The following is a 26,207-nucleotide window of genomic DNA, read 5'->3' as shown; positions in this document are numbered from 1 at the left end:
TCTGATACCGACAAACCCGTCTCATCAAGGAGCTTGATGTTTAATCCCTTGCGGTTTGTACAATTCATCCAGTCTTCAGGTGAACCGTATCAGTCCCAGCATATTAGAAGGTGTAAGGGCTTTATAAGTATTTTATTATATGGAAACGTGACTGCACCTGTCAGTAAAGCTACCTGCACATTTGTGATGTGTAAAGAAATCATTTTGACGGTGTATGGTGTGTCTCCGTGTCTTTTATCTCAATTTTTTTCATTTTGTGATCTATTTTGTTATGTTCTCAGCATCTGTTCAACTTGTTGTGCATATTCCTGCCATGCACTTTTAATTGACTGGCGGTTTTGTGAAATAAATAAAATTGTGACTTTGATCTTCTTCTTTTTAACGTAATCAGTGCTTGTATAGCTTGATGGAGATTTTTTATCTGGCATTCGCTTGTTTTGCATTGTTCTCTGGATGAGATTTGATTTTTTTTTTACCTCATTCTATTTTACTGAAATAACCTGCAATTGCTTGACCTTTTTTAGATTTGATGTAGACTCTAGAGGCCTTATATAATCTACAAAAATTAATATGTATGAATATTGACATGTTGAATAGAGAACTTTCAGGTCTTCATTAAAGTTGCATAAAAGTTAAATTCGTGAACACTCGATTAGGTGCTGAAACCGAGTACTGGTTCCCAAGTCTGCACCAGGTTTCTAGCCCTAGGACGATGGTCCGGGTGTCTAAAAGCAGTGTGAATCGTAATTAAACCTAGAAACAATTTTTTTTTTTCTGTATGAACGAATAACCGTCGAGATACAGACACTTTGATAAAATTACGGTATACAAAAACGGAACGAAACCGGAGTTTTCATTTCTAAAAACGGGTTCATCACATAAAACAACGTAAAGAGTATTTATTACGCGCGCAGCGCCCCTGCCCAGTGTGGACAAACGCGGTCTTGTTCGTAAACAGTGTGTCGGTCGATACCGTGCGCCGGTGAGAGAAACGCTATCAATAATGGCAAAGACAAGGTGACGAGGCGGGCTAGCTTTTATGAATGATCATGATGAATACCTGCAGGACTGAAAAAAAAAATATTTTTCAGTCCTGCAGTACACGAAACGTATGTTTTGACCTCGTAATTTAGACCAAAGATTCTTGTATTGCGATATAGGGCTAAACTACCGATGGGTCAAAGGAGGTTCTAAAGATGTCTCTGTAAGGTCAAAGATAGTAATGATAAAATGCCGGTGCAACCAGGCACACGTCGGAAACCTTTCTGGCCCATTATTTGCGCGAACAGATGGTGCAAGAGAACGTCGATTTTTCGAGCGTTTTTCAAAGTAAAATGAATCGCAACTTGAATGAGTTTAAACAGGTGGCCTAACGCCTGTCACCTTTTTGTTCTGAGTTGTCGGGCGGTTCGCAGTCAACTGCAAAGCCTGCACGGCTGTGTTCAGTCGGACCCCTCTTCTAAGCACACGTACAGCGCGCCGGCCTCGACTAAGCCGTGGTGAGATATTACATTCATTGCTACATAGGGTATCTCGCTTATTTATAGTTGGGTCTATTAGTGGCGAAAAATGAAATAATGGAGTAAACGTTTTAGAATCGGAATGTGGGCAAACAAACGCGACGTTTTCCTTTTGAACGCGGTATTATTTTCCGTAATTAAAAAAAAAAGAAGAAAATCACTATATGATGCAAAACAGTAGTTGGTAGCTTTGAAGGAATGTATACACCATTATATTGTTTACAAATGCACAACCCAGCGTGACATTTGAGTAGTCCAGCACGCGCGTGTTTGTCGATTCGGGAAGAAAGAGCACAACTTGCGACGTATACGCACACAAACGTTGAATCTGGTTGCGGCCAGAACCACTTTCCTGGGACTGTCTTGCGTGGAGAGAACGCGTGGTGCTTTGGGTAAATGAAGCACATAGCTTCCACCGGATTCATTCTACGGTTGTGGATCCAGCATGGAGGACGGAAATAGACCTCTCAGAGAAAAAGGCGCCATCTGTCGTACGCAACGGCAACCAGCACCATTTGCCATACGGCAGGGCAGTGGTGCGCCGTTGCATACGCTGTATAGGCCGCGGACGCCAGTCTGAATGCGTCAGTTCGGCGGCCCACGATTCCAACGTACTGCTGTGTACTTCTCTGTAAGCGGAGTAGGTGGTATTTGTATAGATGTACTCTTTATCGGTTGACGGGCGCCGGTCGGGTGGGGATATTCAGCGGCGTAGCCGCGCAGACATTTGCCTACTCAAGTGCAAGAACGAAACACGCGCCGTTCCCACCCCACTCTTCTTGGGCGTTTGAGTCCAGTGTTTTTAATTTCACTTTGTAGCCTTCGGCGGTAGAATTTTTAAGTTTCAGCTCATTTGAAGAAATCAAAGCGTCAAATACAGATGTAATGTTGCTCGTGGTACCCACTCCGCATTTTCAGGTAGCACTGCATTAAAAACGCGTAAAGGCCAGACAAAACACAAAGATAGGTATACTGTCCCAAAAGATTCCACAGCAAAGAAAAAAAATTTCGACGCTGAAAAATCAAAGCAACCGACCACGCACAAGCACTAGGGGCCCATATATAGGGCGAAGGCAATTATGAACAATCACAAAACCAAAATTTATTATCTCTTAAAGGTTTAAAAAATTCGTGCTACAGAACCAGATGCCGAAGGAAAGAGAGTCTTATCTTTGCTAGGCCGCTTTATCTTTCAGCGTGGTCCAAAGGCAGCAGCAGCATATCCTCGGGCTGATGAGAAGTCATCAGTCTGAGATCGTCGTTCTGTCATTTGGAGTTCTGCCACCGTGCAGTTAATAGGCAATTGCAAGTGGGGCGCCAGGCCGGCTCCATGGGTCTGCTCGTGTGGTCGAGTTTGCTAAAATGCGAACTTACCAAAACTACGCTCACGCGTGCGCTTCACGTGCTTGCACACATGGGGCACCGGCAGTGTTGGCGGTGGCGCGTTAACGGCGTCACCGGTAACGCGTTGGGGGGGGGGGGGGGGGGGGGTTGGAAGATCGGTGGCCGAGTGGGCTAGGGCACACCAGCTCGGAGCACGTGGAGAAAAAGCTTGCGCTGCAGAACCCAGGGATCCTGGGCTCATTCCCCACCCCTGCCCGTTTCCATCTGGATGAGTATCGTACCGGCGTGCGGTGGTGTATCGCTACTGCGTGGTGCATGTTAAAAACCCCAGGCTAGCGGTTGCACTGCACTGGCTAAATTTCTCATCTACAGCTGGGAGACTCGTCACCCATTGAGGCAAGCCAAGTTCTAGGCTGTATAAACATACACACAACCCAATTTCGGTAACGCGTTAGTTTGGTCGCTAACGTAGTATCGTACTCAATACTTTTTCAACACAGATACGGGTAACGTATGTACTTACGTTGCTTGTTTCGAGTAAAGAGTAACGTAGTTACGTTACTTGTTAGTTCCTCTTCCCAAAAGATATAAAAATACACTTCAATTTTTTTTCATGTTTTTTAGTTCTGTGAATTTTTAAGTTTTCTTTTGCGGTTTTTACTTATTTATGTAAATATTTAGGCATAACCGTAAAAAAAAGTAAAGTACTTACGTTCAGTGTCTGCATGAGCATAATGTTTCTTGAAATATGGCGCTTATGCGTACCTGTACTGTAAGAACAGTGAAACGTGTTAATTCATAATTTAAAAAAATAGCGCAACTTTTTATACGTAACGGTAATGTTAACGCCTTCCTTTTATGTTGTGGTAATGTAGGTCGGTAACGCGTTAATTTTATTTGGAAGTAACGGATAACGTATTTGGTAAGTTTTTTTGTTTTTTTTCTGATAACTTTTAGAACACTCGGCACCGGTCGCGGCGTCATGCCTGCCACGACCAACTCTATATCTGCGACCACGTCATCTGAGCGCTCCCTATGGAAGAGCTTGCTCCCGGCTGATGATGATGATGATGATGATGATGATGATGATCTTGCAGCTGTTCCCTTTGTATCGGGCGGTCCCGAACCACGTTCGTACCTAGCCAAAAAAAAAGATATATATATATATATATATATATATATTAAACGAAAAAAAGACTTATTTCTTTCACTTTCTCCTTGTCCTTCGCGTTCACTTTGCTTTTGTCCTTCGCCACCAGTCCTCCAGTCTACTTTTCGCTCTTTCGATTACTTCCCAGCTCCGTCTAAACGGCTTCGTGAACGCTGCGGCGCGCGTCCACGGACGCTGCCTAGAGAGAGGTGTTCTCACTAGGCGGCACAAAAACTCGGTCCTCCTACCTCGTGGTTTCTTCTGTTAACCGAGGGTGCGTGGCAGCTGATCGCGCTTTCTGGTTTCAAGCGCCGTTCAGGCTGTAAAATGTTTTTCTCTATGCAAAGAATACTAAAGGTGTCCAATTCGTTAATTATTTGCTTTTTTTTCTTTAGTTTGCGCAGCAAACATTAGATAGTATTGGCTACGCTTGCGCGCCACCAACACAATAGAGGCCAACACAACCTGGTGCAGCACAGAAAAGACGAAAAAAAAAAAAAAAACCGAGTTCCAGGTTTTGCCACGACTCGCGAGGCGCCGCTGTATTTCGTCCCTTTGGGAGGTGCGTGCTGGAGTGTTTCCAGATGGAGTGGTCGTAAGTATGGAGTAGTATGGAGCAGTGTTCCTGTAAAGGCTCCCGTAGGGAGCCTATGCAGGAACTCTAGTATGGAGTAGGTTTCAGCGGCGCCTTGTGGCGAGGCCTGGAACTCGGTATTTTGTTTTTCGTCGTTTTCTGCGCTGCACCAGGTTGTGTTGTCTTCTATAGACGCTTTACACACGCTCCAAATTACAGCCGCCATTGCTGACCTTCTCTTGTCTTACCGAGATGCCGAGCAACTGAAACGGTAGTTGACGATCCTCTACAAAGGCCGATGCTTTAGAAAAGGACACAGTTGAATCTAATGTGGCAATAACCTGGCCTGCTATGGTAATGATGAAGTGAAATAAACGAAATAAGAGGAAACAAAAACTGAAGGTCAGTCATGGCGGCGTCCATGCACAGCTGCTGCAAAGCGTCTATAGCGTTGGCGGCGCGCGGGCGCAGCCTTTACCATCTGGTGTTGGCTGCGCAAACTACAAAAAAAGCAAACTAATTAATGAATTGGACTCCTTCCCCATCCTTCCCATAGAGAAAAACATTTTACAGCGTCAACGCCTTGAAACCAGAAAGCGCGATCAGCTGGCACGCACCCACGGATAACTGAAGACGGGTGGGAGGGCAGTAGTGGGCGGCTTCTCCTAAAAATAGCTGAAGAGTTGCAACTGGAGGTGGTTAATCTACGACCAGCATGCGAAGGGCAGTACACATGGTGCGCACGAGGAAGTAAAACCTGCGTTGACTACGCTCTTGTATCTTACGAACTCGGAAAAAAAATATTATATAAGTACATATAGATGAAGAAGGCGATCACAGTGTTGGTAGCGATCATAATCGTTTGAGGCTGGACTTCAGCAAAGCCACCTGGAGAAAAACAAAAAAGTGGTACGAGATCCCCCGGCGATCGTACTTGAGTGAGCGGGCAGTTGAGAGCGCGATGAAAAGTTTTGAAAAACGCGACAGCAGGGCACGGGCAGCTGGATATCAAGACTACATCACGGTGCTTAAAGACCTCATCGAGCGACACACACCGAAAATATTATTCGGACGTAGACACCGTAAGAGATGGTGGGATGTTGAAGTCAAGTCCGCCATTCATGCCCGCCAAGAAGCTATCAGGTGTCATTGATTGGCACTCCACTTTGGGCTCGAAGAGATTGGTGAGAAATGGGAGGTGTATCAGATTCGCAAAAGATATGTTAAACAACTCATCCAGCGGAAGATAACAACTGCAGATCTGGCTACCGTCCAAGGTATCCGGTGCAGCGGCAAAGACGCACCGAGGAAGTTTTGGGCCTACCTTGGGTCCTTAGGTGGCAGAGATCGGGAAACCACTATTGTCGACGAGGTCACTGGGGGAGGGACCTAACGACCTTGGCACCTATTTGACGAACTACCTGAAGGAGACCTTTGTCTCCGAAGAGCCGGCAGCTCCCCAACTAGACTGGCCGACGACACACAGAGGAGAACATTCTCAAGAAGAGGTCATAGGCTCGGTGACAATTCTTCGAGCACTGACGCACCTGAAGACATCTACCTCCCAGGGTCTAGACGGAATCCCAGCCTCTTGTCTCAAATCCATGGGAAAGGACTCCATGAAACAACTGGCAACGATCTTCAGTGCAATCTTCTGCGGCGCAGAGCCTTTGCCACAAGACTGGCGACTTGGCCGGGTTGTCATAATCCCAAAGAAGGGTGGAAACCGAAAACACCTTCGGGACTATCGGCCACTAACAGAGACTTCCATGATATACCGAGTCTTCGCGCGTATCGTGAAAGAAAATATGGCGACATGGGCAGAGGGGAATGGGGTGCTCACAGAGCTCCAGGGAGGTTTCCGTCGGGATCGCCGACTGGAAGATAACCTCTTTACGATCACCCAATGTATTGAGGTTGCGCGTAAAGAAGAAAGAAGTCTGCTGTGCTGCTTTCTTGATATCGCCAAGGCCTATGACAGTGTGCCTCATGACCTACTGATTCTGTACCTAGAAGCGCTTGGTCTTCCACACCAGTGGTTAAAGCTCATCCGATGTCTCTTTTCGGGCAACACGGTGAAAACGAAGCTAAATGGTGCCATATCAGAAGAAGTGACGGTGACAAGGGGTCTCCGACAAGGCTGTCCGCTTTCACCGCTCTTGTACATCCTCTATGTGTCGGGACTGGAGAGGCGCCTAGTTCAGTCTGGAATCGGGTTCTCATTGGTGCATTTAGAGAAAGGCGAGGAGGTAAATTGGGTACTGCCGGGTCTTACATTTGCGGACGACATTGTACTGATGGCGGAGACTGCAGAAGACTTACAGAAACTGTTATACATTTGCGATGTGGGTGCGGATGCTCGAGGCCTTCGCTTTAACAACAAAAAGTCGGCAGTGATGCAGCTGGTTGGACCTCAAGAGCCTAATATAGGTAACTGCGTGCTGAATGGCGAAAGAATCCCCGAGCAAGACACTTACAAGTATCTCGGTATTACACTCACCAATAAGCAAGAGTACATGGCCGAGCGCCATCTACATCTCCGACAGGCAGCTATACGAGGCACAACGTTCTTCGCAAACGAAACTTATGGAGCTGCAACCGGTTTGTTGTTACACGAGAACTTTGGAAAGCGGCCATAGTACGTACCTGGACTGCCAACGCTGTTATCTGCGTACCCGGAGATGTGCGGGAGATCTTGGAGCGCCGTCAGCGAGACGTCGGGAGGCAGGCCGTAGGATGCCATGGTATGGTGGCCAACGAGGCTGTCTAAGGAGACCTCGGGTGGTCATCCTTCGAAGCCAGAGAAGCGACGAGCAAGATCGGCTACAACGGGCGGCTGCGATTCATGGACCGAAATCGGTGGGCAAAGCGACTCTTCGTATACATCCACCTTACAAGTATACAGACAAGATGAAGGAAGCGGCTATGTCAACTGAAAAAAAAAATTGGTTTCTTCACAGAGCCCGTGAGTGCCAATACAGACACAAAGTGGGAAACGGAGGTGCGGAAGAGAGTGCGTGAGGAGGAGGACCTTCAGTGGGCAAATGCGGCCAAGAGCAAGTCAACGCTACGGGTGTACAACCTCAGCAAAAGTACAATATCAGCGGAGGCTCAGTTATATGATAACAGCCTGGGCAGCCGCTTGCTTTTTGAGGCACGTGCAGGAGGGCTGAGAAGACTAGTGTACCAACAGAAACATAATCGGATGGTGGAAACAACAATATGCCGGGCTTGTGGAGAAGCGGATGAAACCATCGAACACATCGTCCTCTCATGCACAAGCCTGCAACCAAGCCATCCGGTGCAGTGGTATTGCGCTCCTGAAAACGTACAGACACCTGGCCAGGTCCTTCCACAAGCCCAATTGCTGGCGGAAGCACTCGCCTTCCAATCACCTGCGACGGGGTCAGTGCTAAACGGGTTTCTAGATAGAGATACTGCTGCTATCCCTCGAAGTGAGGTTGAAACGCGCGCCGCAGCGTCCACGAAGCCGTTTGGACGGAGCTGGGAAGTAATTGAAAGAACGGAAAGCAGACTGGAGGACTGGTGGCGAAGGACAAAAGCAAAGTGAACGCGAAGGACAAGGAGAAAGTGAAAGAAATAAGTGTTTTTTTCTTTCGTTAAATATTTTTTTTTGTTTGGCTAGGTACGAACGTGGTTCGGGACCGCCCGATACAAAGGGAACAGCTGCAAGATTATCATCATCATCCGTGAGCAGGCTCTTCCATAGGGAGCGCCCAGATGGAGTGGTCATAAGTATAGAGTTGGTCGTGGGTCTAATGGCGAATTCCACTTGTCGTTTAGGAGCGCGCCGGGATCGACTTTTCTAGAGCGAGCCTATTTCATTGGCGATCGGGATCGAGACCGACGTGTTTCATTGGTCGTTTTGGGTTAGCTCTGGCTCCAGATCCCGATCTCGATCCAAGAAAAGTCGCTCCCACGATTTCGGCGGATTCAACCGGAAGGCAGCCGGGCCAGCTTTCGGCGCACACATGTGACTTACTTTCTCGTGGGGCATCTCGCCTGATCTCGCCCATCTCGCCTCAGAAGAAAAAGAAGCACGTCGCGCGCTGGGCTCCTAGATTGTCTCGTCATCAAAAGAATTTGTAATGGCCGCTTGTTTACCCCTTGGCTCGACAGCCGGTTCGTTTTCCAGGAAGGAGAAGAGAAGGTATTTGCCGTGCTACGGGCATTCCGGCAATCTTTGCTAGAAGCGCCTGAGCCATTCCTGCCGCTCGTGCGTCGAACACGTGTTAGCGCCGCGATTGCGAAAACGTCTTCGAAGCGACCGCGGCGGCCGCGGAAAGGGGATTCCCGGGGAGGTGAATGACGGGAAGGCATCCGCCGATCCCGGAGCAGTGGTCATGTTCCATTGGGGATCCGTAGGCGGCGCGACCCCGTTTGGATCGTGTGCTCCAGTCCGGATCTGGTCAACTGATCCCGGCGCGCTCCAAAACGCCCAGTGGAATTCGCCATAAGCATGTTTGCAAAGGTCTATGCATGTTTGCATGTTTGCACGGCGTTCGGACCGGTGCCCCACGCGATGCGAGCATGTGCAACATGCGCGTGAAGGTGACTTTGGCAGGCACGCAATTGCAAGTGCTTCCTTTCACCAGCAGGAACATTTCAGCTTCCAGGCGCCCTCTTTGCAATTGTCTATTGACCCCCGTGGGTGTTGATTCTGAAGAACTCTCGGCAGAACAAATCTAACGGAGGCAGCTGTCAAGCATCCAGTAAGTCACTATTGCTAAACCCTTCAACTTCCTACAGCCTCACCGACAACCCATCTACGCGCAAAACTGAATACGTTTCCAGTCAAACACAAATTACGATTTTCTCGGAATTAAGACATATGTTGTCCGTGTCATATATATTTTGAAACTGCTCCGGTGTGGGTTGCACGGCTCAGCGTCATTGTAAATTCGATGTCACCTTTCCGTTGCAACCTTTTGTGTCGCTCGCTTTCTCCCGCAACAAAAACAGAAGAGGATGGGCTTGAATCCTGGTTGAAAATTTGATGACACAGGCACGACCTCCTCTATACTGACGGCCCGTCACACGCGAGTACCACAGCGCCCGCCTAGAGACTGTCTCAGCTGTTCTTGCAATAGGTCGTGAACGTCGCCGCCCGATTCAAAGGGAGTCCGTGTTACAGAGAGTTTCCAACTGGTCGATAGGGGTCACGTGGTTTATTGGTTGTATTTGCAATACGAGCTACGAGGTGGTGACGAAAGCGTTGATCGTCTGCCAACCCCTCCGCCTTTCCTCCTGCCTTCTTCCTCGCCACGCGCAGCGCTTGCGCGCTTGCAACCGACCGCCGCAGGAGGTGTCCGCCATTAAATTGCAAGCGCCCCCCATGGTATGAGATGGACCCTCTCTTCAATCTAAGCTCTCTATGTCCTGCTCGTGGTTCAGCGCGAGCAGCACTCGGGTTTTTAAATTACACCTAGTGTAAATATGCTTTATCATCTGTCAGTAGTGGAACCCGTACTTGACACATGCTTACACTGAGATGCCAAACGACCTCGACAGTAAAACTTATCATTGTGCCTTGCTCTATCCCCCATTGGACCACAGATGTTCGGTGGACATCCGCTGGACATCCGCCAACAGACATTTGGACGTCCGTAGGAGATCCACGAACATCCCGGGGACGTACTAGGGACATCCGTAGGATGGTCCCGTGCAAAGAAATCGATGTACCAACAAAAATCCCACGGACGTCGAAACCGGATTTTCGGACGTCCTTCGGACATCCGATTTTTCTGTTCAGATGTCCAGGGGATGCCTGTGGGACATCCTGTTTATTTTCAGGGGAGCTGACCTGGGCTACTGGTCAGGCTGCTGATCAATGCATTCCAGTGATCAAAGCGACCGAGATGCTGCTACTAAGAATTTGGAGTGTGCATTCTATTCTGGAAATGCACCAATTCATGTGTCTCTTCACTCGGATATTGCGTAGTGTGTTTGCATTCAAGTATCGTTTCTTCAGTAGGCTAGGCTGCACCTTTGGATTTCTATACATCACTATAGCAGCAATATATGCCAGACTTCTACGACACCACTTTACGGTGGTAGGGTGCCTGTCGTGGGTAACTAATTTTCAGTGATATCACAGCCCTAATGTATTAACATCAAAGCAGCTGGCAGTTCGCTGCAATGTCAATATATTAAGATTGTGAACCTGTCGTGGGTAACTAATTTTCAGTGATATCACAGCCCTAATGTATTAACATCAAAGCAGCTGGCAGTTCGCTTCAATGTCAATATATTAAGATGGTGATATCACACTGAAAAAGAAGTAATCCAAAACAGCCTGCCACCACAGTGTAGTGTCGTTAAAACCTGGAATATATTAGTGTCACCGTGATGTTCAGAAATTCAATCTGCAGCCTCCAACCAACAATGAAAGAAGGAAACATGAGTACAAACACAATGCACAATTCCACAGTAAAGTGCCATACATGAATAAATACATTTCTAGAATAGAATTCCCAGCCCAAATGTTTAGTGGCATACAGTCACTTTGATTACTGGAAAGCATTAGCACAGGAAATATATAATGCATTTTTGGTGAAGAGCTCTTCCTGAAAGATAAAAATGTGGCCTTATCAAAGCCTCAGATACATATGGAAAGAAAGTCTTTGGGTGATGCAAGGAATAACATTTTATTCAGACTAGCAGGGGAACATCATATCATAGATACTTCTTGTACCTGACGGAACCCTGGTAAAAATAAGGTAAGCAGGTATCCACGCAAGTTGACACAAAACAATTGAAATGCAGCCCGTGCAGATATCACAGTTTAAAATGAATCACAAGAGTAGGAACAATAACGCTTCACCGTTGTGCCACATTCTCAAGCAGTGTCACTAGTTTTCAACCTTTAATTTTATAACACTAAAGTATATGCGAATTCCGTCATAAAAAGCAGAAAAAAAGTTTCACAACACTCAGAATCGCATGTAGGCAAGTACAAAACGGTATAAACATAGCAGAACACAAAACATGGGTTCACAAACAGCATGGAGGAAATAACTCGCAAACCACGGGGCAAAGTCTAACACACTAAACAAAATGTTCTCAATAAATTGTAAAGAAAGGTAGTAAATTTGATAAAAAAAAAAAAGCTTCATTCAGATGAAAGCAGTAAACTTCCCATAGACTTATCTCGTTAAGCTTCCTTCACCTAGGAGAAATAAATGTTGCTTGGTGTCATTTATATACTATTCAGAAAACAGAAGTGAAATGAAATGAAAAGCACATTTTCCCCGCCCTTCCCTAGAAGACTAGAATGCTCAACACTGTCAGAGTTCAAACACTTTGTCACATCCTAAAATGAACAGAGGCGGGCGCTACAAGCCGCCGAAGACAATCTAGCTTGGAGAAATTGACACAAAAGGCCCGGTCACACTTTTGCAACCAAGTACGACCGAGAGAGACAAGACCGGTTTTTAAGCCTCTTACGACGTCTTAGGACCAGCTCCGCAGCAGCGCATCCGGTCCTAAAACGTTGTAAGAGGCTTAAAAATCGGTCTTGTCTTTCTTGGACTTACTCGGTCGCAAGAGTGTGAACGGGCCTTTACAAGCGCCACATAATCTGGCGTTCAACTGCAAGTTTATATGTCACGCCTCTGCAACTAGATTGGTGCGATGGCTTAAAGCGTCTGCTGCGGTCCACTTTAGATGGAGACAAACTATGGGCCACCTGGCAGTGTTGGACGCTGTTATGCTCAGCCTCCTTTGCTGGCATATCGGGAGGTAAAAGGTCCAAGAAAATTAGACAACCAAACTACAAACAAGCTGTGAATGACTAAAAGGTGCACTTAGATAACAAAGAAGTGGCCTCTCCAATGAATAAAACAACAAAAACCATTGTCACTACTTCAAAATAAAAATAAAAAGACAAGTAAATGCCTTGGTGCGGCTTGCTGCAGTCGTCGGACGGTGTTGCAGATCCGGTTGCTGGCTCCGTTTACTCGGAATCTGGAAATTCAAAGAAAAAAGTCACTAGAGTTTATTTTGGTGTTTCTTGCATACTAGCCCTTCTAACTGAGGTTAAGTGAGTATAAATAACTATGGTGTGCTCCATAAAAGTGAGAAAATGACCAGTCAACAGAAGAACTTCAGCTGCTATGCATTGAACTAAAAGGCTGAAGAGGCCATGCTAAACAAGCACGATGGTGGCTTATAGATGGCGATCTGAGGAATGACAAGTGTCTTAACCAGGCGACACACAAAAAGGTTTGCACAAACAAGAATGTGCTCAAAAAATTCAATGTGGTGTTTTAGGTCCTATATGACAGTCATACAAGTCCCTTCTTACTCTTCCACTACCAACTTATTTCTGAAAAACACACATCAAAATTTCTATATAATTTTCGATACAAACATTTTTGAAATTTTTATTTTGATCCGAACAATGTATTGCTTGCACGTCTGGCTCATGAATACAAACAGAATAGTATAGTATTATAGAAAAAGTTGTGTTTGAGAGAAGCGTTCCCTGAACACGAGGACAGATTGTGAATATAGAAAGTTTGAAATAACATATTAATAACCAAATGCACTGAGATCAAATTCCAAGCACACAGGCATCATTTGGTCCTAGCACGGACTTGTTTACTATCCACCGACTTCCATGAACTAGATTGCGAACTATGTGTATGAAGAGAAGTGCTGGACCCCATTGAACAAGATAGGATCGTTGGAAACCAAAACATAGGCTGGCACCTTGCAACAGGGCCAATAAGACAACTACTAACCGTGAGTAGTACAAGTGCGCACCTTGTAATAGGACTGCCTTCATTCTACATTTCCATGTGTATGCAATTTTCTAACTGTAAGGCTACTCTGCCAAAAAGTGGACTAGCAATAAATGGTTTATTGCAAGTGTATTATACATCAAGATGAAAAATTAAATATGATCATGACTCGGCACAGCTATGAGGTATAGGAAATGTCACGGTGGCACGCTCTAGATATTCCTAGGCATCTGAGGATCTCCCCTCATGAAAATGCAGTTGCCTTGGCAGGGAATTCAGCACACAATCTCCAGCCATTCTGAAACGGCGTAGCTACTGCCCCAACTGGGGGATGTCCAACATTCTACTGTATTAAAGAAATACTGTGGCAGTTATATGAATGATTAATTACAATAATTTATTGAAGGAAGCACTGCCCATGAAATAATGACGACCTCGCATGCTGTAGCCCATAGGCATCTATAGCGACAAAGCTTTGGAAGCCTTACACTACAGACTGGCAGGAAGCATACCGTCAGCTTGGTCGACTTCTCTTCGGTTTTCTTTTTTTCCGGCCATGCGCTCAGGTGCGTGACGGAGCCACGACTTGATGGCTTCTTCTATGGCATCCTTTCCTCCCGGCAGCTGCCTTCCAGCAGCTGAAATTAATAAGTGTGTATGAATAACATAATACCTGTGATGCCTCACACAATGAATGTGAGTGTTCCCATTGAATACTGCGTCGTCAATAGATCAACCCAATGTCTGGACTTTCGACAGCCAGTTTGATAACAATTGGAGAAATAGATGCATTTTTGCTTATTATTATAAACACAATTTTTGTAAAGAAGGTCCACCAACAGATAAAAAAGACCGTTGGAGTCTTGAGGTTAAACCCCAGCACAGAACAAATGTTTAGTTTTTCTAAGCATTCGGGCCAGATGGGTCACATGCACTTCCCTCCCTATTGATTGCCTTAGATGACACAGCTGTAGAACATCCACTGACCATCTGCATCCTTTTCAGATAAAGGGTGGACAAATTTATTTCGAAGCAGTGAAAGCTATGTTGGGATAAAGCTGACAAAGACCATAACAAGCATAAAACTTAATGAATATAATTATTAGGGATGCTGAACAGAAATACTGATATCACAAAACTAGGTGGGACGCTACAAACCATTATTCGTGAATCATACAGCAAATGGGTGGCTAAATTCATGTAGCAATTAGGCGTGCGACGATGCATTCCTTGCTTCTTTTTTTTTTTTTTGGAAGGGGGGGGGGGGGGGGGGGGCTTCACCTCCCTGCTGCACAAGCGAGCCTGCTTCCTATCCTCCAAACTTTTTTAGCTAGAAATGTGACGTCACGCGCCCCTAAAAAATACGGCCATTCGCTTGAGATATTGCTGCACAAGTAATGTTTCGGGGGGTTCGCAGTGTCCTGTCTGACGGTTTTGCTGCCCTGGTTTCTAAAATACAAATTTCAGTCCAGCACCCCTTTAACCTCGCAAGCCTAATTATGGACAGGCCCAGATTACAGACAACCTTTCTGGGGGGGCTGATATCAAAAAGATGCTGGGCCAGGCTCGGATTAATCGGAGGGGCATGCATGTTTCGCCACTGGCCTGAGTAATAGAAAAGAAAGTGTAGATATATTAACTTACCCACAATTGCAGTGGCAGTCCTCAAGGACGAGAAGTTCTGTTTGCCTTTCCGGCCCACCCACGAAAACTGTGCAGCTAGTTGGTCGCCGAGCAGGTGCGCTAGCATGCTCTTTGTCGCCTTGCTGGCCGTTTTCCCTCCGAGTTCCCTGAATTCTTGGACCTGCATAAAATGCATGACAGTGTTTATGTTTGGACTGAATAATCTTAGTTAGGTGGGGTAGAACAGAGATAACATCACAGCACGCTAGCAAATAGCCACGTGAGATTTTTTAAGAATCTCGTGCGCCTTCATTAGAGCTTAATAAAATTAGACACACAAAGGCCATCCTCATGGAAACAACCTGATTAGGAGTATCTCAGCATGCTCTACAATGTTTATATTGGGGGTTTGCACCCAAATATATATTTAAAAAGTTATTTATGAACCGCGGTGTCTAGCAAAATATTTTCTTTAAATCCCCGACTTTTCCAGGTTTTCCCTGACTATTTCGATCAAATTCCCCGACCGTTACAGAAGTGTTGAAATATTACAACTGCTATTAAACACATAATATATGAATAAGCTCACAATTTAAAATAATGTAATGAAATTTGTCCTTATGTTGCTATAAAAAAGGTCATGTTTAACAAAGTTCCTGGCAATGTTATTTAGCAGCACGTCAATGCACGACTCTTGGGCTTCATTGCACACCACCGCATCACTCGCACTGGCCTTTTTCTCTGATTTGGCCAGAGTCTTGACGATTTCCCTGACAATTCTTACTTTCCCAGATGATCCAAAATTCCTTGACAATTCCAGGTTTTCCGGTCGCATCGCAAAAAATATTATGACTCGGCCTGTAGGACCGTGAACAATACTGTGCTGGTTCAACAGGCTTAGCATGCACCAGCGTTTTTGTTTTTTTTTTACTCTTGGCACAAGTTAGCTGAAACACCTTGTATAAGACATGAAGATATTGCTGAAAAGCAATATGTTGCATAGTTCCTTTTATGGTGGAACCATGCAGCAAAAAGATGCATGACAGAGTTGCCATGCATTCAGATATTACAGCCATATGCAACTGTTGCATCACAATGCCATGCAGATGTAGAACCCAAAGCACAGCCAGACTTTTAAAAGGCAATTTACGAAGTTGCCAAATTTTGGCACTTCTACTCGGGTTCATTTAGAGAGAATCTCATCACGTGTAGGTAGACATTCATTGAACTGCCCTGCAGTGTATAGCACCTTCTTTTAGAAAATGCAGCATTGTTGACTCTGTGTAGCTGTATTAAAGTGCTCACAAGCATCGCCGCCTTTTCGTTCACCAACGTCTTGTCAAAGGCAAAGAGGTCGTCTAGCTTGTTGAACGGTTGTTCGACGAGACGGGGGCGTACGACGACTGCATGGCTTGGAAGGACCTCACAGAGCTTGTTCAGCATTTCCCCATGTTGCTGGACCGTGAAACGGACAATGTTGAGGAGCCTCAAGACGTGCTGCTTGAACCCTTGTTCTATAAAGGAAACAATTAATTAAAACATAATTTACATGATCATTCATATTAGGCATTGCATGATTCACCAATGAACATAAAAATATATAGAGGCTGAATTCAAAATTGAACGACGACAAACTACAAAATATTTTGTCACATGCTAAGAATTCATTATGTTAATATGTAGCAAGGGCCAAGGGAATCTAACCCACATTAAAAAAGTTGTCATAATCACACTGAGGCGTGACATGAATCACTGTGAGAACAGCGGAAATGCAATAGAACGTTTAGGAATGTTATGCAATTACCTCGTATATGCGTCGTGCATCATTGAGAAGACCGCCACGCAATGCAACACAATGGAAGTTAGAATGAGCATGCAACATACCCAGGCAAACCGGAAAACTAGCGAGGAAGGGGGCGCTGCCATTGTATGCTGGAACTAGAGTGTAGAGTGATGGAACCCGTAATGCAATCTAGAAGACGGCTGCAGAACTGCACTTGTTTTTTGCGTAGATCCAGCGGGACCATAGCACCATCTAGGAGGCCATCACAGAACCACGATTGTTTTGCGATAGGCGTAGGGAGGATTTTATTGGAAGGCTCCCAATAACTGCTATCGCAGTAAAATATAAAAATCAGTCTCTCATCCTGTGATAGTCTAATTTACTACAAGGGTCCACCTAGGTAATACATTTTTTTTACGCAGTGTCTAGCGTTACGTCTGACATAACTTTACGTCATGGTTTTGAGTTACGTCTGACGTAACCCAATATGAAGATTAAAGTTACGTCCGACGGAACTCCAAATAAAAATTAAAGTTACGTCCGACGTAACTTTACCCTAAGGTTTCGAGTTACGTCCGACGGAAATAAGTTACGGCCTGTGTAACCTACGGAACCTTATTGAATGTTACGCTTTGTGGCCGAAACACGACGTAAACATAAAAATATATATAATTACTTCTACATGACGTCCAATGCAGCGTTGATAAATTGTTCAAAATCGCGGCTGTATTTGTATCTCCAGATTTGTCGAGGGGGTTGGAGTGTGTTCCTCGTATGTAGAGGCTGCGTAGGCCCGACGGGTTCGATACCCGTTACATACACTTTTTTTTTCTCGTTTTTTCATTTCCTTTCTGCGAATTTTGTCTCCTTTAAAGGACACATGAAAAGAAAAAAAAAATTTTTTAAACGGCTTAGATGGAAAAAGGATGTCATAAAACGATTTTACAACGAAGAAAAAAATTTTTAGAGCTATATTTACGGCGTAATACGAATTTGTAGTTGGCGCCCGCGGGCCCCGCGGAAAAGTGGCCCATATTTATCACGTGACTGGCCCTTATTTATCACGTGGTGCTTCAGCTCTTTCGAAAGCTTTCTATGGTCTTTGAAGGTTATTTATTTTCTTTATTTTTTTGTTGCACTTATTTTGTAACAAAATATTTTGACTTTTGAGAAACTTTAAGCATAAGAAAATCATCACTTCCGTTTTGACGCTTACGAAACTAAACAAAGACCGCCATTTTTTCTCCGAAGGGGCGCGGAGCACGGTCGGCGCGGTGTTGTTTTTGACATGCCGGTTCAACGAAAGCGACGCCGCTGCTCGACGAAAGGCTGCAGTTCTCGTGATCGTGACCAGGAGGATTTCAGTAAACATGCGGTACCGGCAGACGAGCATTTGCGTGTCTTCGAGTCTACTCGAAGACTCGGGCGGGAGCCGCGACCCGCCGGCAACGCTGTCCGCAGGCGTATCGCTGGCCTCCAAACTTTCCGCAGGGGGGTTCCCTGGTCTGCGAGGCGTGTTCTCGTAGGGGCGAAGCCCTAGCTGCCCGAGCCGGTCGAGGAGTCTGCGCTTCAACTCGGGATCCATCGTAAAAGACGCGGAGCAGACTACCACCGCTTCCACCACCAGCACACAAACCCAACAACACAGTGCGCGCCGAAGTTGAAAGGAAGTGGCACGTTTTCTAGCCGAGCAGCCAAGCCAATCCAAGCGGCTTACCTCGCCTCCCCGCGGAGCGCACAGGCGCGAGAGAGAAAAGTGGAAAGGAGGAGCGTTACACCGCGCTTGACAAAAAATCATCTCGCGCCGTAAATATAGCTCTAAAATTTTTTTTTCTTCGTTGTAAAATCGTTTTATGAGATCCTTTTTCCATCTAAGCCGTTTAAAAAAAATTTTTTTTCTTTTCATGTGCCCTTTAAGAGGAATTTTCTTTTTTTTCGATTTGCTTTTAGATATGAACCCACTTCCTCCTAGGTGCGACACGCAAAAGAAAAGAAAAACATTAAAAATGGAAACCGCAGCACGCGTGCTGCGAGCCTGAGAAGCTGTAGATGAGAAAGTTGCAGTACAACCGCTAACCAGTGGTAATTACATGAAGGCGTGCCGGTACCACGACCGCCACGACCTACGCCAGTACGAAACTCATCCAGGTCGAAACGGGCAGAGGGTGGGGGTAACTTTATTTTTTATTTCGAGTTCCGTCGGAAGTAACTTTAATTTTCACATTGGGTTCCGTCGGACGTAACTCGAAACCTTGAGGTAAAGTTGCGTCGGACGTAACTTTATTATCTATTTGGAGTTCCGTCGGACGTAGCTTTAATTTACATATTGGGTTACGTCGGACGTAACTCGAATCCTTACGTAAAGTTACGTCGGACGTAACTTTAATTTTTATTTCGGGTTCCGTCGGACGTAACGCTAGACACTGCGTTTTTTTTTATTGTGGAAAAAAAACTGTTATCAGTAAAAAGTTATTAATAAAAACTACATTTTTTTATGGACATACATGGGTTTAGGCCTATTCCGGATCGGAACTTGAAAACGTTGTTGCAGGCCATTGGGGCGTTTTAGGAAGCTAACACAGGTAGTGTAGGAAAGGAGACCATTGTCACTTTGCTTTCGTCACCCAGTTCATCTGATAAATGCCCCACAACAATGTTTTTAAGCTCCGGTCTGGAATAGGCTTAACTCCATGCTAGACGATAGGATATTTATTATTTTTATTTGCAACTTACTGAGGAAAGCTTTTTCTTCAAAATGTTTATAAAACAAATTCACTGCCTAGCTGAACACATGTTGTAAATTACAGTGTCTATAAATGTGAAACTGATTTTTGTGATTTTCTTAAAGTGGGTTAGATTTCTTTGGCCCTCTTTGTATAGTTAAAGAAGAAACAAATAGTGTGAAAGGTACAAAGGACGCAAGAGTTATATACCAATGAAAAATTTCAGCCTTATTTGCTTAACTATCCGATCATGACAAAATTTATATCGGACTGTCTCTCTATCAACTGGCCTAGGTGTGTAGAAAGAATGCCTTGTGCCAAGCTTTCACTGTCTGATACATTTATATGAACTTAGGATCTAATGCAGAAAAGGTCCACTGGATGCAACTGTTTCAGTATAAATGCTAAAAGCAGTTACCCTGGTCTTGTGGATCCTCTCTCCCTCTTGCCTGATGCCCTAGAAATTCACAAGTATCAATAACACTCAGGATATTTGTGTATCATTGCTATACGCATATAGGTCAATATTGTTTCGTTGGCACCACAATATAAAATTATGAGGCAACCTATAATGAATTGTATCCAATGAAATTAAACCTATAATAGCAAAATTTCCGCGGGACCATGAAACAGAGGTGTTCAACCGCGTCGGCCACTTCTCAGGGTATGCCTGTTCAAGACAGTGAAAGTTCACCCTACAACATTGGTGCAAAGCAGTGAAGCTTGACATAAGTGCCAGAGCTTAAAATATGGATGCCAACCTATCTTTGAATATTTCAATTATTCTCGGAGAGCTTTCTCATATGTAGCATTTAGAAAAGCCTATGTATATTTTTGACACATTGTCAGTAAGACACCAATTTTTACAAAAATTGTCAACTGCAGAGTGTGATGAAGTTTGAACGGGACAATTGCCAGTAGATCAACCTGCTCAACTGACATTAAATTCAAGTTAACGATTAATCACTTGAGACTTAGTGAGCCATTAATGTATTAAATTAATTTCCCAGCCCCAACGTTAACTACTCAGAGAGGGCTTGAAGATTTAATACCTTCATTAAAAGAGACTGATTCTTGTGAGCCCCCAATGTCTGTAACTGAAAAAAAAAACAAAAAAAAAAACTGTTACTTGCCTGAAACTTGCTTATAAGTTGCAGATAGTATAGGATGAAAAATGAAATAAACTGTATTGTTGAATACAAGAGCAAAACACTCGCTTGATTTCATATCTTGTGCCACCTTTATATATGTTTTACACTGCATACAGTAAATATAATTTAATTACTTTTAAATTAATTTCTTAGAAGCAAAGCAGGCTTTGCTAGTAGCAGTGGGTTTTTGCAAAAGAATGGACATAAATTTAGAAACCTGGGAACATAGGTATATGCTCATGTTCTCAGATAGTCCGCACAGTGTAAAATATGAGCTTTCTAGGCATGTATAGTCCACAGACTACGGTCCGGAAAAAGTGGCATGCTATTTTAAATGCTTACCTATGTCTGTAAGGTTGGAGTCATCGAAGGCTTCAAAAGAGGATGCTCGTGATTGCCTGTCACCTGTAGAGCGCACAAACGCAGTGGGAATTAATGCTCTGCTGAAAGCTGTCCATATCTGCACTAAGAACTTGATAGTGAATATTTCTCCTTGGATTAGAAACAGGCGAGAGGGAACCTTTAATTGCAACCTAAGTGATAAGGATTTTTATTTTTGAAAAATTCAAAACTAGACAGTACAAAAGGCTCTTACCGTGCACACAGGGGTCATCAGAACTGCTCCCTGGGTGATCAGGCAGGTTGCCTGCATCTAAAGCGTAACGAAAACAAAGAAAAAAAGAAAAGACTTGGCTATTGATGGCCATCAGATTATGCAAACATTGCATGATCTGGAGTACAGCACCAAATTAAAGGGAAGCTACGGAGCTTCTTGGAAAAAATGAGTTAGAAGTGAATTCTAGTGTATTTTTACCCCGTGAACCCGAATACCCAAACCATTTGCTGCGTAAGTATTGTTAAACGCGAGAAAAACGCGAAAGACAGTCGCTGTCCATGACGTCATCGACGGCTCTTTTGGCTGCCCAAGGCTAGGGAGGCGGGGCTTCAGCCCTATTTTGAAATTGCTTTTGTGGCTCTCCGGCGCGTCGCATTGAAATATAATTTTGATATCTGTTATTCTAAAGGCCAAATGAACGCAATTCGAGCGTTTTTTCTCAAATGTAGAAGTGCCCCATCTTCCCTTTAACAAGAGAAAATTATATATAAAATTTAGGGACACAAACTTTGCTAATACTGTCATAACACAGAGATAAAAATAGAGCAGCCTATCTCCTCCCCGAGGGTAGGTATGAGCATGAAATGCTTTGCATGGAAGCCGACGCTAGGGCCATCTGTGGCACTAGCGTCGGCTAGTGACATCTGCATTGCCCTAGGTACATACCTAGCTTTGTCAGGACCTCATATACACAAAACCACAGTCAAGCTTCTATCAAATATCACAAATTTGAATAGGAAAGCATAGCATTAATGGCACGAGAGACGCTATGAAAGACACACTAAAGTTGAGGTGTGCTTACTTTCACTCCCCGTAGAGCTGCTACTCTGCATTTGAACAGAAGAGACCATGGCTGGAAAATAAGTGTCTTGGGTTGCACCTCGGTTGCAGCAGACTATGCTTATTTATGACATTGTCATTCAACAGCATCAGACAGGAGTCAGATCCTGGTCAAATTACCTTGGGGAAAATCACTTGGAACTGTGGGAACTCTCCGTTGAACTTTCTTAGTCGGCCTTGCTGGTGCTGGGTCAGCATCAGACTCTGACCATTGGGGAGGCGGCCTTCTCACTCTCTTGCCTGGGGGCATTTCGTTGTCGCTGCTCAGGTCTGAGGTGTACTGGCTGCGTTCAAGTTTTTTTCGTGCTTGTTCGTATGTTGCTAAAAGTAAGAGTTGGTTGTGTCAGCTTTCTTATATCATATCAGGTTCCAAGGAAGGCTCCCATGCTCCTTGAAATAGTACATACCAAACAGCCCTTTGACGGACACATCAAACTGCTGCCACAATGCATCTGGCGGTGCTGCCTTCCTCACCATTGCTGTCACTTTATCTCCTTTGATATGCTTCGGCCATGCACAGCGGTCATCGTCGACCCACAAGGCTGGTACGACCTCAACCTGCTCAAGGCCCAAGAACTCAACAATGGCATATCGCATCTGTAAAAAAAAAAAAAAAAAAGAAACTTTTGGTTACTGACAATTGGAGAATAGCACATAGAAAATGTCAGATATTTTCATTAGGAAGCAGGCGGTCTACATACGATGGAAACAAGTCATCTAAATTTAAACATTGAACGGAAAGTTTCAGAAAGTTTAGCTCTTGCATTAACACTAACCTAAATGCACGAAACAGATGTTGTTTGCACTTGCTGTCTAGGCCAGGCCGCAAAGTCCGCATGATGTAAGAAATTCAGGGACGTTAACCAGTGTGCAGTTCTGGCAAAGTAACAAACTTGCTGTCCCAAGGCAACTTCACCATTTTTTGGATGTTACGCAAAGGCCATGGCTTTAGCTCAGACAGGTGTGAAACAACAGAAATGCCAAGTCTTGAGGATTCAAAGGGTGCAGAGTACAGTTCTTCTTTGACAAGAAACTCCTGGCCAATTATGCATGGCTCATTTGAGCCTTTCATGTGGGCTATGTTCCTGGCAATGACTACATGGCCATCTTGCAAGAAACAATTGTCCCGTTCACTTAGAGAAATTCTAAAGTTCCCACATGTTAGCATCCGGTACTCAGGAGGGCAACATTCCGACAACAGCAGCCCTCCACAGTGAGGATGACTGAGGTCCACAAGTTTCCCACCATCAGAGGACTTTCTGCACGTCTTTGTCCGTGCCTCTGCAATTCGATTGCACAGCTGCTCCAAAGGTTTCCCATGCTTGCGAAGCTGCTTCTTCAACAATTGCATGTTGCTTTCGAAGGGAAATGCACTGAAGGAATCAAGCTCCCCCATCCTTTGAACATCAGAGGCAAGGTGTATGAGGCAATGTACGTTGAAAGATACATGGTGATCTCCGTACAACTCAGCAAAATCAGAAACGAAACACCTCAGGAGTTCACCAGCATAGTTGGCATGCTGGTGACAAAGCTGTCGGTTGGCAAGTATTGAGAGAGAAGCATGGAGGAGCAAAAAATGCTGATAGAGGCGATCTGTCAGGCACAGCTTCAGAAGCAAAGGTCCAGTGTAGAAAAGAACAAGCCTGAATTCAACTGCCTTCCAGCGGTCTATTTCATCTAGTCCTCGAGACTTTCGCGGGAATTCGCTTGGAATGTGAGGACGCAGCTGCTTGCTTTTCTCGTTAAATGCATGCCGCTCTAGCGGCCCCCAGCGAACAGCGAGTGGTCCTGAAGTCCACAATGAAAGCAGTTTTTTCATGACCCCAAGCAGCACAAGATGCATATAGTCCAAGGGCAAATCGTGCACACTGTTGATAGGCAGGTTCAACAGGATGGACTCTCCTTTGTGATGTTCTGCATCATGCTGCTGCCTGAAACTTAAGTCTGTGCGTAATGGGCAGTCCATGTCAAGGAACACTACTCTTCCATCCAAGTACAAGCCCTCGACCGTGCACTTTGGGCAACCACTGTAGCCTCCATGACCCTTCGTCATTGTTATGAAGGCTCGTGCAGGAGCATCACAAATGATGGACCTCACCTTGACTTGCACGAGACTGCCATTGACAGTGACACCTTGTGAAAGCAGTGCCTGCAGCTCTTCAACGAAAGTAACTAAGAAATCGTTTGAAGACATTGGCTTCGAGTGCCCTGCAAATGCACCAACAAGGAATGGTGCTACATCATCAATCCCACCAACCAAGCACTGAATAGGCCAGAGTTGCATTTTGGAGCTCTTGGACAAGGGCAAGCCGTCTATGTTAAAAGTGAGGGAAAGTACAGCTGGCAACTTCTCCACATGACACAATGCATGTTGCAACCCAGCAGCGAGTCCAAAATGGCAGTATTTCCCTGGTTCCACAGTTCTGATGGGGAATTGCTCATGTGGTCTGCGAGGTGTCTGTAACAACGTGCGTCCATCATTCGGTAGGTCGGGCATTCCACCCCGACTTCTTAAAAGCTTGAGGAGAGCTGTCAGTGGCCTTCTCTTAATTCCATGATCTATTGCCCACTCTCGCAACGAGTCTTGGAACCCGGCCGGCGTGCCTGTACCTTCTTCAGCCTCGCTGCACTCGTAAGCACCCAGACCTGGCAGGCCGCCTTCAACAAACTCACCGAACGAACAAGCCTTATCGCAATCTTCTTCGCGCCTGGACTCTTGGCGGCAGTGCTCGCTGGTATCTTCAACGGCGGCGGATCTCGGAGGTAGCTCGGGAGAATTTTGAACACCCTCATGTTCTGTCTCCTGTGCGTCGTCGTCGCCAGCGTACCCAAGAAGTTCAAGAGTTCTTCTTGTTTCTCGAGCAGCTTTTTCACAAGCGTATGCGCCTAGCGAGCGCGGCATGATACATGAAACCAGCAGATCCAATACGGACAAGAACCACACTTCGCCACACTTACATACAAAATGGCGGTATATCCGAATTCGTACATAAACAGTACATCAACCGGCTAAAATGAACACAACTTGGCATACTCACTTTGCCGCGGACGACGTCGTGGTGGTAAACGATAACTGTAAAAAAAAAAGCGCGCGAACCTGGGAGCGCCGACTGTACGAGGCGAGTGAGCGAGAACAAAGGAGTCGTGACGACGATGGCGATCTTGCGGCTACTACTTCAATAGGGAGTTTTAGAATAGCGCACGCTAAACTTTGCGTACGCAAAGGATAGCGTCGTCGGCACTGCGCATGCGTCGAACGCAAACCACGTTTTGCGCTTTGCGTGCGCTATTTTAGCGCAAGCTATTTCTCAGAAATTTCGTGCGTACGCAAAGGGTCTTTGTGCTCCTCCAAGGAGGATTTGTGATGAGAAGTCGGCTGAAGCCAAGACGAGCACAGTTAAAAAAAATGGCGGCCCCCAGGATCGTGGCTGGGGCCGCTTTGGAGGCGTCGTGAGTGCGACCTCGGCGGCATCCTCGCGACTGCGATTTTCAATACGGGACGACATTGCACTCGGTTCGGAAAACCCATCAAGGTGGGCAACGATCACCGACAACTTGATGCTTGCGACGAGCGAACATTTATCGGCGAAGGTCAGTGCACTCTTGCCGAGGTGACGCATGCGGACACGACCGGTCGACCGCTCGCGTCGGATTCTCACGTTTAAACAAATGTAAAATTGTTACTCCGGACCAAAAAGCTTGTTTTTTCTCAAGTTACAGCTTTTAGTGTGTGAAATAAAAATCGTGACTGTATCTTGGTGGCGTTGCAAGCGCGAGATGCTTGGGCTTTTGCGTCGCGGCGGAGAAACGCTATTCTAAAACTCTCTTGCGTCGCGTGAGCTAACGCAAGCGCTAAATTTAGCTCTAGCGTGCGCTAAAGTTACGAACGTTATTCTAAAAAAAAAACAAGACAATCGCTGAATGGAGTAAACAAAAACAAACGGAAAAAACAACAAGCACACTTATAAAGTAATAGAAAAAATATAAACTATTATTTTCAACACTCCGTGACTCGCGTCGGGTGCTCGGGGGTCAGGGCGGACGCCGGGGCTCGGGACAGCTCCAGCCTCTGTAGGACAGCTGCGACGAGGAGGATATGGCTGGGCCCAGGGACTCCG

The 26,207-nt window shown here is 45.3% G+C and overlaps 1 protein-coding gene across 1 annotated transcript; it reads right to left on the bottom strand.

Moving 5' to 3' along the window:
- Window positions 1-12,132: 12,132 nt before the first annotated feature.
- LOC115326006 lies at window positions 12,133-24,699 on the bottom strand. Its single transcript, XM_040220486.1, has 12 exons — window positions 24,188-24,699; window positions 22,497-22,686; window positions 22,210-22,410; window positions 22,052-22,102; window positions 21,229-21,285; window positions 20,976-21,038; window positions 20,535-20,579; window positions 19,901-19,939; window positions 16,282-16,490; window positions 14,998-15,157; window positions 13,866-13,991; window positions 12,133-12,574 (listed from the first exon to the last, which is right to left on the bottom strand). Exons 1-12 carry the CDS (start codon window positions 24,584-24,586, stop codon window positions 12,564-12,566), a joined length of 1,551 nt encoding a protein of 516 aa, XP_040076420.1. The 5' UTR covers window positions 24,587-24,699; the 3' UTR covers window positions 12,133-12,563.
- Window positions 24,700-26,207: the final 1,508 nt, after the last annotated feature.

This window comes from Ixodes scapularis, unplaced genomic scaffold (assembly GCF_016920785.2).
Source record: "Ixodes scapularis isolate PalLabHiFi unplaced genomic scaffold, ASM1692078v2 PGA_scaffold3__209_contigs__length_174095766, whole genome shotgun sequence".
Classification (NCBI taxonomy): Eukaryota; Metazoa; Arthropoda; class Arachnida; order Ixodida; family Ixodidae; genus Ixodes; species Ixodes scapularis.
The sequence above is the reverse complement of the archived record's forward strand: the minus strand, read 5'-3'. Positions and strand labels throughout refer to the sequence as shown.

Coding starts and splice junctions, on each gene's coding strand:
- LOC115326006 (XM_040220486.1), bottom strand. CDS start 24,586: ATGCCCGACCTACCGAATGATGGACGCACGTTGTTACAGACACCTCGC. Junction 21,286..22,051: donor CAGCTCTACGGGGAGTGAAA/GTAAGCACACCT, acceptor GTTACGCTTTAG/ATGCAGGCAACCTGCCTGAT. Junction 20,580..20,975: donor CTCCAACCTTACAGACATAG/GTAAGCATTTAA, acceptor TTTTTTTTTCAG/TTACAGACATTGGGGGCTCA.